Source organism: Vicia villosa, linkage group LG4 (genome assembly GCF_029867415.1).
Source record: "Vicia villosa cultivar HV-30 ecotype Madison, WI linkage group LG4, Vvil1.0, whole genome shotgun sequence".
Lineage (NCBI taxonomy): Eukaryota > Viridiplantae > Streptophyta > Magnoliopsida > Fabales > Fabaceae > Vicia > Vicia villosa.
Window position 1 is genome coordinate 168,566,684 of NC_081183.1, and position 15,468 is coordinate 168,582,151.

The window sequence follows — 15,468 nt, forward strand, 5'->3', positions numbered from 1 at the left end:
TTCATTATCAACATTGCTAGTTGACTGAGCACTCTTCTCCTTGTAACTCTTGTACCATCCGAACCTTTTTACTATTCAAATACTGCACACATTCTTATTAGAATTTTTTCTATTGGATCATAAAGTTTGAAGGATTTGTATTCTTCACTTACTCCCAAGCACAAACACTTGATAATTTTGGCATCGAGGTTTTTTTATGCACATCAGAAATGTGTACAAAAGCTATACATCCAAAGAACTTAAAATGATGCACTGAGAGCTTCACACCACTTCATGCTTCTTCTGGAGTTATGTCCTTCACAGACAAGGTATGACTTGTGTTAAGTATATAGGCTACCCATTTAGCTGCTCCAGGCCAGAAATTCTTAGGAACTTTTCTACCTGACATCATACTTCTCATCACATTCATCAGATTTCTATTCTTTCTCTCTGGTACTCCATTTTACCGTGGAGTGTAGGCAGTTATCAATTGCCTCTTAATGCCATGAAGATAGCTTAAATTGGAAAATATATTGGATGTAAACTCTCATCTTATATCTGTCAGAAGACACTTGATATGATGACCTGTATCCTTTTCCACTAATGCTTTGTATCATTTGAAAACATCAAATGCACAAGCCATATCATGCATAAAGTTAATCCATGTTTTCCTTCTAAAGTCATTTGTGAAGGTGATAAATTACCTATTTCCACCATTTGTTACAGGTTTGGTAGGTCCACATACATCTGAGTAAACTAGCTCAAGTTTTGCTTTGGCTCTCCATGATGCATGCCTTGGTATGACTTCTCTATGTTACTTCCCCATCAAGAAATATGAGCACTTTTCATCAAGATCCTTCAAACTTGGCATGCCTTTCACTATATCCTTCTTGGTCAATGTGTTAAGCCCCTTGAAGCTCAAATGACCATATCTACAATGCCACAATTGTGTGACATTTTCTATAGTGACTTTCAGGCACATAGGAAGAATCATATGTGCAAACACTACAAACATCCTATTGGAAGAGATATTTCTGGTCATGATCATGCCTTTTTCATTATGAAGGACTCTATAGCCTCCATCTTTGAATATAACCTTGAGGTTTGTTTGCATCAGTTACCCAACATTGATGAGATTGTTTTTCAAGCCTGACAGGTAATACACATCAATGACCACTTGAACGATGTCATTCAAGTGGAGCTTCAAATTTCCTTTTCCCTTCACTTGCATCTTTGAGTCATCTCTTAACTTGACAGGTTCTCAAAACTTTTCATCAAAATTGAAGATTTATTTTTTTGTTCCCACCATGTGATTGCTACACCCCGAGCCTAGAAACCAAATTCAATTTTTGGTTTTTGTGATTGCTTCATGTTATGCCATGAGAAACAATTCTTCACTTTCATCGTATTTAGGAAAATTGGCATCATATCCATGCCAAGTTGGACACTCACTTTGATAGTATACTAGCTTGTGACACTTGTAGCATTTAATTTGATCCCTACTTTTCCTTCCTCTCCCTCGACCACAAAAGCCACCACGTCCCCTTGCTCCATTGCTACCACCACCCACGACCATAATTTTCAACCTTTAATACTTCTTCTTCCTCCTTTTATTGATTAATCTTCATCATTTGTTCACGCCCTAAAATAATGCTCTGAAGTTCACCAATGGAGAGAGTTGTAACATCATTTGATTTTTCAATGGAATACACCACATAATTAAACTTTGTGGTCATTAGTCTTAACACATTCTCAACAATTATGGTTTTCTCTAATTTTTTTCCTTGAGCAGTTATTTTGTTTGCAATGGTCAATGTTTTTACAAATTACGCATCAACAGACTCATTATCCTCCATGACAAGCACCTCAAATTCACAATGCATGGCCTGCAACTACACTCTACTCTCCTTCGCAGAACCTTGATACTTCTCGTGCATTGAATCCAAAATATGCTTTGTTGTGTTGCGAACCAAGATTATCTCAAGAATTGTTTAATAAATTGCTTGAAATAAGTAATTCTTGGTTTTGAGATCTTTGAGTTTGCTCTCCTATGCAAGTTTTCTATGTTCTGGTGTTGCATCTGGTGGGGAAAATGTCACTCCATGTTTGACCAATTCTCAATATTCTTTGGATCGAAGAAGATTTTCCATGAGCATGGTCCAATGATAATAAAGTTCATCGAAGTTGAGAATTGTAGGAGTTGAGAACTTTGAAGAATCCGTCACGGTAAGAGCTTGACTAACGTAACACAAGGAAGATGAAGATAACTAAAATAACAAACTTTCATGCCTTTAATTAAGAAACTGCATTTGATGATTGAAAGAAAAACAACATGACCCTTGAACTTGCTTCTTGATACTACTTGTTGAAGATAAGAAAAGCTCTATTGATTATTATCATGGTTCTTATATACAACATGGTGAGACATTACTTATAAACCAAGTAACCACATTTGGTTGAATAACTAACTCTCAACTAATAGAAAAGTTAGTTAAAACTTCCTAACAGTAGTTTCACACCACCTAACCATTGGCCACAATGTCGGATCAGTTACGTAGAAGAGAAGAATGTAGAAGATAATGAATTTATCAAGCAAGAAAAAATTTGTTGTTTGGAAGAAAACTAAGATGATAAATATTGATTTTATTCAAGAAATCATAAACCCAATGAAGTTGAACAACATCTACAATATAAGAAAGTTAACTGATCTGGAAAATACTATTTTACCCCTTTGCTTTCACAGTCTGCCACGTGGACACCTTACTTGATTTCCTTTTTCTACTTTCTACTATGCTAGCACGTCTGAGCTTAACAAAGCCAAAGACAGCTTGCAAAGCCTTGGAAGTACAAAAAGTGACTTTCTGTAATTGGATTACATTGTCTCATATCTTTTCCCTTTCCTTGCTCATCTCTTTTCTCTTTCTCATCTTTTTCTCTTTCTCTCTCGTCGTTTCTTATCCTTCGTCTTCTTTCTCCCCATTCTTCTTCCTCCTCCTCAACCTTCTTCTTCTTCGTCTCCCTCTCTTCTCTCTTCCCTGTCTCCCTCTTCTTCTTTCTAATCTCTTCTTTCCACAGCGGATTTAGTTTCTTTCATGATTTACCATATATATTGTTTTGGTTTTGCAGAACAAGAGAGAAGGAAGAATGAAAAATGAAAACACCAACATGAAGATCGAGAAAAAGGAGAGAGGGAAAAAAGGGGTTGTGACTATTTTAAGTGTAAGAGATTTCAGCCACCGCTATTTTGTTTTTATTTTGTTTTCTTATAAATTTAGGGGAGATTGGGGTTTTAATTTGTGGCTAAGTTTAATAGATTTCTTATAAATTTCAGCCTTCAAATTATACGGTAGATTTAGGGTTTTGATTTTGTAGTTAGGGTTTGCATTAATATCATTGGGTGATTGATGAAATATATTTCCAGGTACATCAGAGAAATGTTTAGTTGAAGCATCGTGTAAATTCTTGATATTTTTGTTTTTTATTGGTTGAATAAAGACTCACGAAGGACAACTGAAGAGAATGAGGTATTTTCGTTCTTGATGCATCTGGATGCCTATTTTACATTAACAAGTTGATCCGTTAGTTCCATGATTTTTATTTGAATGTTGTAAACATTTCACTAATTTGAATTCATGTAGTACTTTTATTCATTGATTCAATGATAAAAGGATGGTTAATCGAAGTTGAATTTTTGTTTTTGGCTAATAGGCAATCGTCTGTGCGTTTGAAAGAGGAGCTCCACAAGGTTGTCGATATAATATTTGCTCCATTTAACTATCTTATTGATCGAGGGTATAGAAATTCTCTACAAATTTCTTGGAGCAATAGTATACTCATATTCGACGAAGCTCACAACCTGGTACAAAGATATAGAAGTTCGCCGATACAGATTTTCACTAATAATTTTCACTATGGTATCCATGGCAATTTTCACTAATAATTTTTTCTATTTCTGTAGATTCTGTAGAATATTATGATAAAAGGGTATCAGAATTCCAAATATTCTAATTTTTCCACTATCAAAGTTCTATTTTTTCACCTTCCAAGTCCTTCCAAATCAATAACCGTTTCTCATCTAATACGCTCATTGCTCTCTCTTATCGTGAAACAGAGAAACGATGTCGTTTATTCTGTTACGGTTGTGATGTTTGTGTGTTTTGTTTCTAGGAGTGAAGCTATTGTATGGCACTGCTGGATTTAGGGAGGATGCGTCGATTTTGTCATCGACGGTTGTGATTTTTTTGCCAAATTAACCTCTGTATGATGTTCTGAAATCGGATTAGTCGGTCAGATGTATGGCTGTATTGATTTGTTGCTAGGGGACTAGTTTATGGTTTTGATGTACAGGTTGGTTTAAATGCATAATGTTAACTGCCTTTGGACTAGGGGTTCCATTTGTTAAATGTTGCAAGCTTCAATATTTTTAGCAACGTGAAGTGGAATGTATGGAGGTTTAATTGTGTATTTGTATGGATCTGAATTGGTAGAACTAACATATAATGAACATGATTTTGCAGGTTGTTATATGTACAACAGGCTGTTTTGGTGGCTCTGGTTTGATGGCCTCCGAACATTTGAAGATGAACGTTTGGTGCGGAGCTGGCGCGAGCAGATTGTGCTGTTCTGAACTGCATGACCCGAATGTAGGTTCTGAAGTGATTTCCTCTCGGATTGAACATGATGTATAGGTATAACTATGTCTTTCATTTGGCTTTGAGGTACTAATCCGCCTTGGTGTGTGAAATTGTTTTTGTATTAGCTTGCTGCTTAGACTGGTATGTGTTTACCCGGTGTAGGTCAGGAATGGTGACGATGTTAGCTGGTAGTTAAAGGTTAAGTCAAAAGGAAATCGAAGGTTAGATGTTAAGGTGGGTTCTGTTATTGAACCTGAACTTGTGTATTGACTGGATATGATTGTTTTTGTGATGCAGTAATTTATTCTATGTTAATTGGACATAAGTGTTAGGGGATAAGTTTTGGAAGTTGAAAGTTAATACTTGATGTATGCATGGTTGTTAATTATGTAACTTGCAGTAGCTTTTTTCCTTGAATTGAATGTCCATAAGAGTGTATTATTTTGGACAGGAAGTATTGACTGCAGAATGTGTATGTACATGTTCGGTGATGAGGCTGCCCGGAGTCGGGAGTGGCACTGCCCCGAGTGCAAGGCTGACTGAGTAGCACGTCTATATCCGGATATCTCACTTCATATACATTTTAGGTGCGGAATTTTGAGTTGAGAGAAGTTAGCATCCATTGCGGCATTCTATGGATGGGATACTTTTCATTTTTCAATCTGAAATGTTAAATCACATGTCATTTTTCATTTTTCTTATTTTATCTATATTTCATGTATGATTGCGGAGATTTCTCCGTCTCATGTTGAATCCTTCCATTGAGTAAATCAGGCAATAACATGATATTAACATTGGTTTTCATTTACTCAAAAGTTAATTTAAGTTATCTTTTCTGTTTCCAGGGTGTAATGAAGAGGTATGGTTGGCTCTTTAACATGTGTACCTTGCTGAAAATCAGGTCAAATGTTTATGCTTTAAGTTGAAGTATGGTTGGCTTTTTGACATATATATAGTATTTTTAATTCAATTAAACTACATTGTTGTTTCCTCTGCAAACCTAACTGAACAATATTTGGCTATTTCATTAAAGCCAATTACTATCACATGTAATTATCTCTACACATTAAGTTTTCCATGTAGTTTTGGTTCCATCAGATTATGTATATCAATTGATAACTACAATGTTTGATTCTTATGCTGGTTTCATATCCAACCTTATAGCATTTTGAACCAGCCATCAACAAATATCAAGCTACTACATTAGGTTAATGTCTCATTCATAACTCTAAATATGTAGCTATATTGCATTGAACATGGCTATATATTAGATGTCAAAGCAATTAAAATGAAATTTAGCCATGTCCATTTAGATTATGTTAAGAACACCTTCATGCTAGAATTTTTCATTTGTACTGTGAACATTATTGCCCTGCTTCATTTGTGAGAATCATTCTCAAGAATGTTAAGAACAATAGATTTTACTTGATTATTTCTACTGGCAATGATATATGTCGTCGGTATAAATTATAAATATTTATTTGAGATACATTTCAATTGAGTCATTATCATGTGCGATTTAAAGATCGCGGGGTGCTAATGATGTCCAGGTCACACTTCGACCCTATCGGCCCTTTCAGCAACATTTTGTCATTTGAAGTTCTACCTAACAACCATGTCAGTGAAAATAGCTTTTATTTAGAAAAGTTTATAATGAACATGAAATAACTTTAAAGAATTGTTGTTATAGTATCTCTCTAGAAACTGATATATTGATAGGAAATTTGCAGGAAAGTCGAGAATGTCGTCAACCATTCCTGAAATCAGTCGGTGATCCTGTAATTCCATATGAGTTTGCTTTTGAACAAGGGTTGTAATTTTAACAACGAGGCGTTCTGAATTTATTGTCCTTTTCAGGATGAACTAAAAGCAGAACTTGAAGAATTGGAGAGTGCTGAACTAGAATCAGAATTTTGCTTCTCTCCTTAAGGCTTTATATGTGTGAAATTATTGAACATAATAGATGTATGTAAAAGCTGAACATGAGTTTCTATTTAAAGTGATCTTATCAGAACAAGAACAAGAAGAAAGGACACAACCGGAGCCAAGGTCACCAAAGCTGCCGCCAAGAAGAAGTGATTTCACTCCATGGTTACTGCCCATGTTGTTGTTTCTTTAGAGTACAAGAGTTAATAAATATTGATTCACTATAAATTATCATTAATTTAAAAAATATCTACTCTTATATTTCAATTTGTCCATGCACTCTAAAAGCGTGTTCAATTTATTTAATATACTTTATTTGAAACAATCATGCCTTTATATTTTTAATTTATTGTTTTTTATTGTACAACTTTCATTTGTTATTATAAGAAAATTGGCTCTTTATATTTATTAAATAACGTATGGGTAACACGTCAAATTGGAAAATGATTGCGGGAATTTCTTAGTTTCTTATTTTGTATAAGACAAAATACAAAAAAAAAAAAAACTTATTTTCTTTTAACCTTTCTACAAGTTAACACCGAATAGAGTTTTGATGAAAAATAGATGATGTTTCAAATTTAACATCAATTCAATTTTAATTGAGTTAAGTGATGATTTATTTGTTTATATTTATATTAACTATAGGGGGTTTATAAATTATTTTCAAACTTTTAATTATTAACTTATAGGCTTTCATAAACTTTAATTAGTTTATGGATTTACTTGGAAAAGCTATTTTAGTTCAGACACTCGCAGTTATCTACCAAAATAATAAATATTAACGGGAATACGGAGTTATTGACAAAATATTGAATATTAACGAGAACATGAATTACTGATCAATATTTTAATTAGTTTATGGATTTACTTGGAAAAGCTATTTTAGTTCAGACACTCGCAGTTATCTATCAAAATAATAAATATTAACGGGAACACATAGTTATTGACAAAATATTGAATATTAACGAGAACATGAATTACTGATCAATATTTTAATTAGTTTATGGATTTACTTGGAAAAGCTATTTTAGTTCAGACACTCGCAGTTATCTATCAAAATAATAAATATTAACGGGAACACGGAGTTATTGACAAAATATTGAATATTAACGAGAACATGAACTACTGATCAACATATTGAATATTAACGGGAACATGAAGTTACTGATCGAATATTAAATATATTAAATATTAACGGAAAAATGATGTTTCTATATCAAAATATCTCAAAATTTTGTCCAACCTATTGAAAAGAAATTTCTATATTTTACACATTTGTTTTTAGGACATTTACCTCTGCAACAATATCTATATTGAACAAAATAACGCGGCTACGACAGATACCCGTGTGGACGCATGAGTATAAACTTTATTTTCTTAATTACTTTTATTAAATATATTAATTTTTTTAATATTAGTATTTTTATAAATTTTTCCATTTTAACCCAAATATTGAATATTAACCTCTTACCTAACTTTTAATCTTTTACTAACACCTCTAATTTTCCTTAATCCAAATGCGCGAAAACGACGGGTACCCGTGCGAACGCACGGGTATCACACTAGTTTTAATGATGAAAAAAGTAACAATAAATTGATCATATGCAAATACCCCTCAAGTCTAAACAAGACATTCTAAAGACCCTTATACTTTCTTCGCCCCAACTAACTTTAATTTTTTAATTGCATACATTCCAACTTTTTTTTTTCGTCCTATAAATAATAGCCACATTTACATTATTATAAAAAAAAATAATAAATAAAAAAATGTTAATTTTCACATCAATTAAAATGAGATGATAAAAAAAAATTGATTTTATTAATTTATCCATATAATATAACTATTGATGTAAAGTGAGTAATAACTTGAAGTGGTATAAATTGTACTTTCTCTGTCACAAAAATAACAGACTTAATCAACTTTTTAGATGATGGTTGATTGATTATAATTTCATTTGAAGTATAGTAATTGATTTTTATTGATGACATGAAAGCATGGCAGTAAAGGCAACAAAACATCCCACTTTTACAAAGGGTTGAAGATGGAGCTCCATAATTTAATTTTAAGGTACGTTTGTGTTTGGAGCGCAAACTTTTTTTTGTTTGGATTACCGAAAGAGACATCGAAGAGAGATAAAAGAGAGAGAGGAGGGGCCACAATTTTTTCTTTTCTTCATTACAGTATGTTGCAAAGTAACACGGAACCATTTTGCCGCAATTTTTGTGACTCCTCTTCCTTGTCTTTTATGTTTTTCTGATTCCTCTTCCTTGAAATAAAATTTTGTAACATTGTTTAGTTATAAACACTCTCTTTTAATATTTTCTGAAATTTTTATTTTTTTATTGGTTGAAATACGCGCGAGTCTCTTATTTTAAAAATAAATCTCGCATAAAATAAAATAGTAGAACTTACGCGAATTTAATCCAATAAAAAGTAGGTGTCTGAGAGTATTAAAAAAATAGTGCTCATAACATTTCTCATTAACCGTTTCTCTCCTAAATTACAAAACTAAAACTTAAAAAAAAACTTTTCTCTTCCGTATCGGTTGAACAAAATCAATATTGTTAATTTTAGATAAAGATTCTCTAATTTTTTGGTGAAAAAAATAGTTTAATTTTAAACAAATTTCAGATATAATAAAAAATTAATGGTTTTGATTTTGGAGAAAAAATATGTGAGAGAAAGTAGATCAAAAGAGATGAGAAAAAGTTAAATAAAGACAAAGAAATAAAAAACTAGAGAATTTAAAACCGTTAATTTAATGGCCCAACTTACCATTTTCTAATTAGAATCTCATCGTTCACACTTCTCTTTTGCCAAAGCTTAGCCACATTCTTGCACCTAAACCACATAAACCTTATATTATGTGTTTAGTTAGTTCATTTTGCTTATTTTTTCTTTGTTTTTTTCTTTACCCACCTCCCTATGGGATCACCTCAGCGAAATCCCCAACTTACTCCTGCTTCGGAGATTCATCTCCGAAGTAATTTTTTTTAAAGATTTTTTAGACTTCGGAAGTGCATTTCCGAAAACACCAAAAAATTGGTGTTTTCGGAGATGCATTTCCGAAATGCATGAAAATTCAGTTATTTTTTACAATCAGGTAAGAAAACCATTACAGGACAAAAATTGTAATCGCATTGATAGTAAATTGGGAAGTCTCTTAATTATTCACCATTACAGGACAAAAATTGTAATCGCATTGATAGTAAATTGGGTCTCTTAAATGATAGTAAATGTAGAACGAGTTGTAATCAACCTGATTTGAAATTTCGAAGTGCCTTTTCTTTTCTCCCCCACCACTCTCAGACAGTTACCTTCTAAGAAATGTGGTAACACTTTCCTACTTAAAAGCCTGCTCTCTCACCCATTTTTCTTCCCATCACATCCAAAATCATTTTCGATCTTTACTCTTTTCCTCTACTCACACATTTTCTCTCTCTCTCTCTCTCTCTCTCTCTCTCTCTTGTAACCGCTTTCATCACAATGTCTCGCCGCGGTCGAGGAAACCATCCCGAAAATTGCCGGAGTCAACCATCTCCTGCACATTCTCAACAATCATCCGTCAATGTTGCAGGATCAGGCCGTGGTAGTGGTGGCCGTGGCTCTCGCGGTGGACGTACCGCCAGTTCTTCCTCCTCCGGACATCCACCTCCTCCGGACATCCACCTCCTCCGTCATATGCTTCACCATCGGTCACCCCTACTCCTACTCCTACATATGTTGCAGCTCCGGTTGTTCGTCCACCTGTTGCCGCGCCGTTTGTTCCATCTGTTACAGCGCTGGTTGTTACTTCATCTGTTGCTGCACCAGTTGCTTCCTTGAGTGACTGATAAGGATCTACACCACTATGATGTAAGTATAGTTTGCTCATAAGTTTTTTGAACTTTAAGTGTATAATTTTTGTTGTTGTTTATTATGTTGGTAAGTTACAATGTGGTATGGATTTCTAGAGGATCAGGACTTTCTAACCTATTGCAGCGTCTCCTCCATCGTCTTTCTAACCTCATTCTTTTATCATCAGGATCGAGACTTTTCAAATTCCCACTCATATGAGAGTCAATCGGGTTAAACTTGACTAAAGCACGCTTCATATATATGAATGTACTAGTACTCACTAACTGTACTCATACAATATCCTACAAGATATTTTACAACATGTTTAAATGATAACAACTGTGTTAACAAAAGGGCAACAATTTCTACACCTATTGGTAAAGACATTGGATGAATAATCAAAACAAACCCTAAATTAGGTGTATTTTTCCATTAGGGTTTCATGATCATGAGAGTAATGTGAGGGTTTCATGATCATGAGAGTAATGTGAGTGGAATGTAAGAACAAAAAAACAGTAAAAGTAAAGAAAGTGTAATTATCGGGAATATGAAAAGGAGGAGGTAGGTGAACAAGGGTTGGGTTTGGTTCAGTGATGTTGAGTTCAAAGATCGGGGGCCGACGTTATCAAAATGTTGACTCATCCTCACCTACCCGTGTTTAACAATATGTAACTTTAATCTTATGTAATGTGATCGATGTAATCTTCATCCGATTAAATAAAGCGAATCGTTCTTGTTTGTTATTTTTCTTCTGTCCAGACCTTATTTCGGAAGTGCATTTTCGAAACAAGGAGTATTTTTGTAAATTCGCCAGAGGTGACCAAAAAGATTAGGAGGTGGGTAAAGAAATTTCCTTTTCTTTTAGTTTTGTAACTAAAAAAATTAACTTTAAGATCGATTCTAAAAATTCCTTAACATCCACTACTAAAAATATGACATTTGAGAAAAGGTTTTTACATCAGGTATAAAAATATATGATGTAAAAAATATTTGTCAAATGATATTACATCAGACACTTATTTCCAATGATGTGAAAAATATTTGATTTAGAGAAAAATATAACACGGTGGCAGTTTGGTAAATAAAAGGATTTTTGTTATAAAAGGCCATTACATCGGACCAATTTCCCAACCGATGTAAAAAGTCTAATGATTAAAAAAATAAAAACACGGTGGCAGTTTAGTAAATAAAATTTTTGTTTTATAAAAGGCCATTATATCGGTATAATTTTTCAACCGATGTAAAAAACTTATATAGCTATTATAACGTGGTGGATACATCGGGCAAGCTTACCAGAAGTAAAAAAAGAGAACTTTTTCCTCAAAACCCTAATATTCTTTCCCACACTCATTCGTTCCCAAAACCTTTTTCTTCGTTTCCGCCGCTGCATCCTTATCTGCGGCCACTTCATCTTCATCCAAGGCGGACTCCATCTACAACACAACAGATTACCTCCTAATCGTTGAACTCGTGACTTTAAAGAGAAAGCGACAAATATACACAAACATGTTTAGCTTTTACACTTCAAAAATCCTCAGGAGGTGCTTTCTTCTTCCCCTAAGCACCCCTGAGATTCATTTCAAAACCCTATTCATATTTTCATCTATTAACTTACAACAACCCAATTTCACTTTCCATTTCCCTTTCAATTTCTGTTCCATTTTCACCGTCGAATTTCAATGGCTTCCGAACGGTTTCACCGACAAGAACGCCGTGTTCAGAAAACTCAAAACCAAGTCCGAAAACAAGGTTTGAAGCTCTTTCATATATATTTTTTTTGAACTTTCACGCTTCTGTGATTTCAGTTATTCGATTTTGAGCTTTGATTCTTGAAATCGCATTTCAGATCTGTGATTTCTGTGTGTGTTATTTTGATTTTTGAAGATGTGATGTTTTTTTATTCAGTCGTGTTTTGATTGTAATGCAAAGAATCCGACCTTGGCGTTAGTACCGTATGGGATCTTCCTCTGCATTGATTGCTCGACAGTTCATCGGAGTCTCGGCGTTCACATCAGCTTCGTGAGGTGAGTTGTTGATTGATTTTGTTAAATGATGAATTTGGTTGGTGATTTTTTAAGCTTCGGTGTTTGTGTTAGTTTGTGCTGTATTGTGTAATGGTGAGGATTGAATTTGCATTTAGATTCCACAGAGCTTGAGAAAGCGAAGTAAATGCTGAAAGTACAGTCACTAACCATCATGATAATTTGTTTGTAATTTGTTAGTTGCTAGTTAAGGTTTGTATTAACTTGTAATTTTCATCGGCTCTATCGTATATCTTAACAGTGTAATTAGTAGTTTTTCTTCCAAATGAAATGGTTATTGCTTGCATGGTTTATGAAATCATATTGAGGTTTTTGCCTCTTATTATGTGTAGCATTAATTCTAAATTGAAAAGAGTTGAATGATAGTACTATGCTTAAGAAGCAGTGTAGAATAAATAAATGATGGTAGATATTTATATTCTAAGTTAATTTTGGAGCACACGCAGTGGTGTATCTTTTGAGTGCCACTTTCTTGCATGATGTGTTAACCACATCTAGCTTCCTTGTATAAGATAGATATATAGAGAGAATGAAAGCGAAAAGAGGTAGAAGATAGATGGATTATAGAGGTGGCAAAGCAAATGGACCTCAACTAACCCAACTCATCATAAATACTAATGGACCCACAAATTCTATCAATTTGAAAGAACAAAATACAAACATGAATTAAGTATGGTGTTTGTATGTTTGTTGATTGATATATAAAATATATAGATATACATTCTTATCTTTAAATCAATGTGACGTAAAAACTTTGCTCTTCTAATAACAAGTTATCCAATAAAGTTCTTAAGGTCATGCTAAAGTGCTACAAGAATCAATCATTATTTTTATTGATTATTATTAAAATTAATAATTATCATTCACTAGTTTAGAATATTTAGAAGTGTAAGAATAAGTGAAGTTTGATATAAAATTTGTTGTGTTCTTAAGCGATAAACTTGTGTTTATCTGTTTTTTTTTATTCTTGGCAATGGATTTTGGATTGTTTTTTTTTTTTTAATATTCTTGGCAATTGATTTTGGACTGTTTTTTAACACTTGAGTTTCTTGACTTTGGTGTTATCTGCTGATGTTAATTAGTGTTATTGTTTATTCTCAGGTAAAGTAATTTTGGTGTTGTCTTCAGAAGCTACATGTCATCTTCTTGTGAATTGCATGTTGGTATTTCAAGTGTGGGAAAGACCTTGTAAATGGTTGGATATTTATTGCTTTGTTATTTTGTAGTAGTCCACCGTGTATAAACTTTTTTTATAATTTAGTACACTTGTGTATCTTAGATTAATACTTTCGTAAATTTTGTAGATTATATCCTTCATTGGTTAGAAAAATATGAAAATAGTGACCTAAATGTGGTCTGTGTGATGTGGGAAAAATGTGCAAAATAGCGACCTAAGTTTGGTCTATGTGATATTTGAACGTTATATGAAAAATTAGGTAAAAACATTACAGGTTAAAATAGGAAAAACAACTATTATATGCTTAAAAGCAGAAAACATATTACATCGGGAAAAATGAAAAATTAATGTAAAAATCTATCTATTACATCGGGCATACTGGCAAACCGATGTAAAAAGTGTCTATTACATCGGGTATACTGGCAAACCGATGTAAAAAGTGTCTATTACATCGGGCATACTGGCAAACCGATGTAAAATATGGCGTATATATTTTTATCTTCAACTCTTGCATTATTTTTCACATCAGACGTCTGAATTCAACCGATGTGGTATGTCAATTTTTCACATCGGGCCTTGGCCCGATGTAAAATGTCTCTGACTTATTACATCGCCTGGCTTTACATCGGGCCTGTGCCCGATGTAAAAAGTACTTTTCGCCCGATGTAAAAAGTATTTTCTGCACTAGTGATCCATCATTTAAAAGTTTATTTGGCGAGGAGAATTAATTTTGCGGACATGTCTGTTCTTTTTAGTTTCAACTTGTGAAAAACAATGGAGGTAGAGCGAAGCATGCATTGTGTAGGTGATAGTTTAAAATCTATGCATGCGCCGAAGAAAAATGAGAGCAGGGTTGAATGGATCCGCAATTATTACATCTTTTTCATTTAAAGATTATAAAAATTTATTTTATTATCTATATCTTAAAAAAAATTCAACAAAAACAAAAATATTAAAGAAAATCTTAATTTGCCCAAAAAAAAAGGACAAAATTGACATGTCCAAAATGCGATATCCGTTTTACCAGCTCTACACACAACTCATTAAATATTTGATGCTAAGCTAATTTGTTATTAAGATTCTAAGTTTAAGTAATGAAAAATAATAATGAACTAAAACCATTCAATAAAATGCTTTGAAGAATAAAAAAACAAAATGTGACACTAATTTCTATCTCCTACTACCTACTATATACTTAAGAGAAAAGATATGCTTACACCCACTTTTGACACCTACACCGTATTATTATACGGTTTTGTTTTTCTAAAGTATTTAATCATTATTTTTTTAATTGTTATGATACAAAGAAACACATGGGCATTTGTATTTGATTGGGTGTAAATACATGGTGTAAGCTTTGTGGTGTAAGCATAGCATCCCTCGTATACTTAAACCTATTTCTCCCGTCGTATATAAGCCATTAAGGATCATTTTTATATCCTTTTTGTTGTCTTCTGCTAGATTAATGAAATAAATTTTCATTTGACATTGGTAGGTACTAGGTAGTATGCTATTTATCTATATGAAAGGGCACAATCCTAGTGAATCAAACTCAAATAATAGAGCAAAAAATCTCTTAGAAAATGACCACAAAGAAAAATGGCTATTTTTTATTTTTTATTTAATTTTTTTAAAAATGTCCAAGAAAAAGACTTTTCAATTTTTCATACTATTTATTGCCTTGCTTATTTTCAGCAGAAAAAAAAAAGGTAAAAAAAAAAAACTAAAAGAAAAATAATTGGTTTTTTACTTGTAAAATACAAAGCAACTAAGTATACAATAACACCTATTCAACCAAATTGCTCAATTTTGGATATGCAATCTATTAATTATGCATCATTTTATTTTCCCAATTTGCTTTTGAAACGCTTC

The 15,468-nt window shown here is 33.0% G+C and overlaps 2 protein-coding genes across 7 annotated transcripts; both read left to right on the forward strand.

Annotated features, from left to right (window-relative positions):
* The first annotated feature begins 2,791 nt into the window (after positions 1 to 2,791).
* LOC131600218 (uncharacterized) lies at positions 2,792 to 6,864 on the forward strand. Of its 6 annotated transcripts, XR_009283068.1 has the most exons (6): positions 2,792 to 3,503; positions 4,497 to 4,667; positions 4,776 to 5,200; positions 5,459 to 6,230; positions 6,344 to 6,391; positions 6,471 to 6,864. XR_009283068.1 is itself a non-coding variant. In XM_058872409.1 (3 exons), exons 1-3 carry the CDS (start codon positions 3,499 to 3,501, stop codon positions 4,230 to 4,232), a joined length of 297 nt encoding a protein of 98 aa, XP_058728392.1. In that variant the 5' UTR covers positions 2,800 to 3,498; the 3' UTR covers positions 4,233 to 4,448. The 6 variants fall into 6 exon arrangements, 1 of the variants encoding a protein (XP_058728392.1); XR_009283067.1 differs by having other exon boundaries at positions 2,793 to 3,503; positions 6,344 to 6,864; XR_009283070.1 differs by having other exon boundaries at positions 2,793 to 3,503; positions 4,776 to 4,847; positions 6,344 to 6,864.
* Positions 6,865 to 11,659: 4,795 nt separating this feature from the next.
* LOC131600219 (uncharacterized) lies at positions 11,660 to 13,973 on the forward strand. Its single transcript, XM_058872410.1, has 3 exons — positions 11,660 to 12,126; positions 12,283 to 12,401; positions 13,521 to 13,973. The coding sequence occupies exons 1-3, from the start codon at positions 11,884 to 11,886 to the stop codon at positions 13,522 to 13,524; spliced, it is 366 nt and encodes a 121-aa protein (XP_058728393.1). The 5' UTR covers positions 11,660 to 11,883; the 3' UTR covers positions 13,525 to 13,973.
* Positions 13,974 to 15,468: the final 1,495 nt, after the last annotated feature.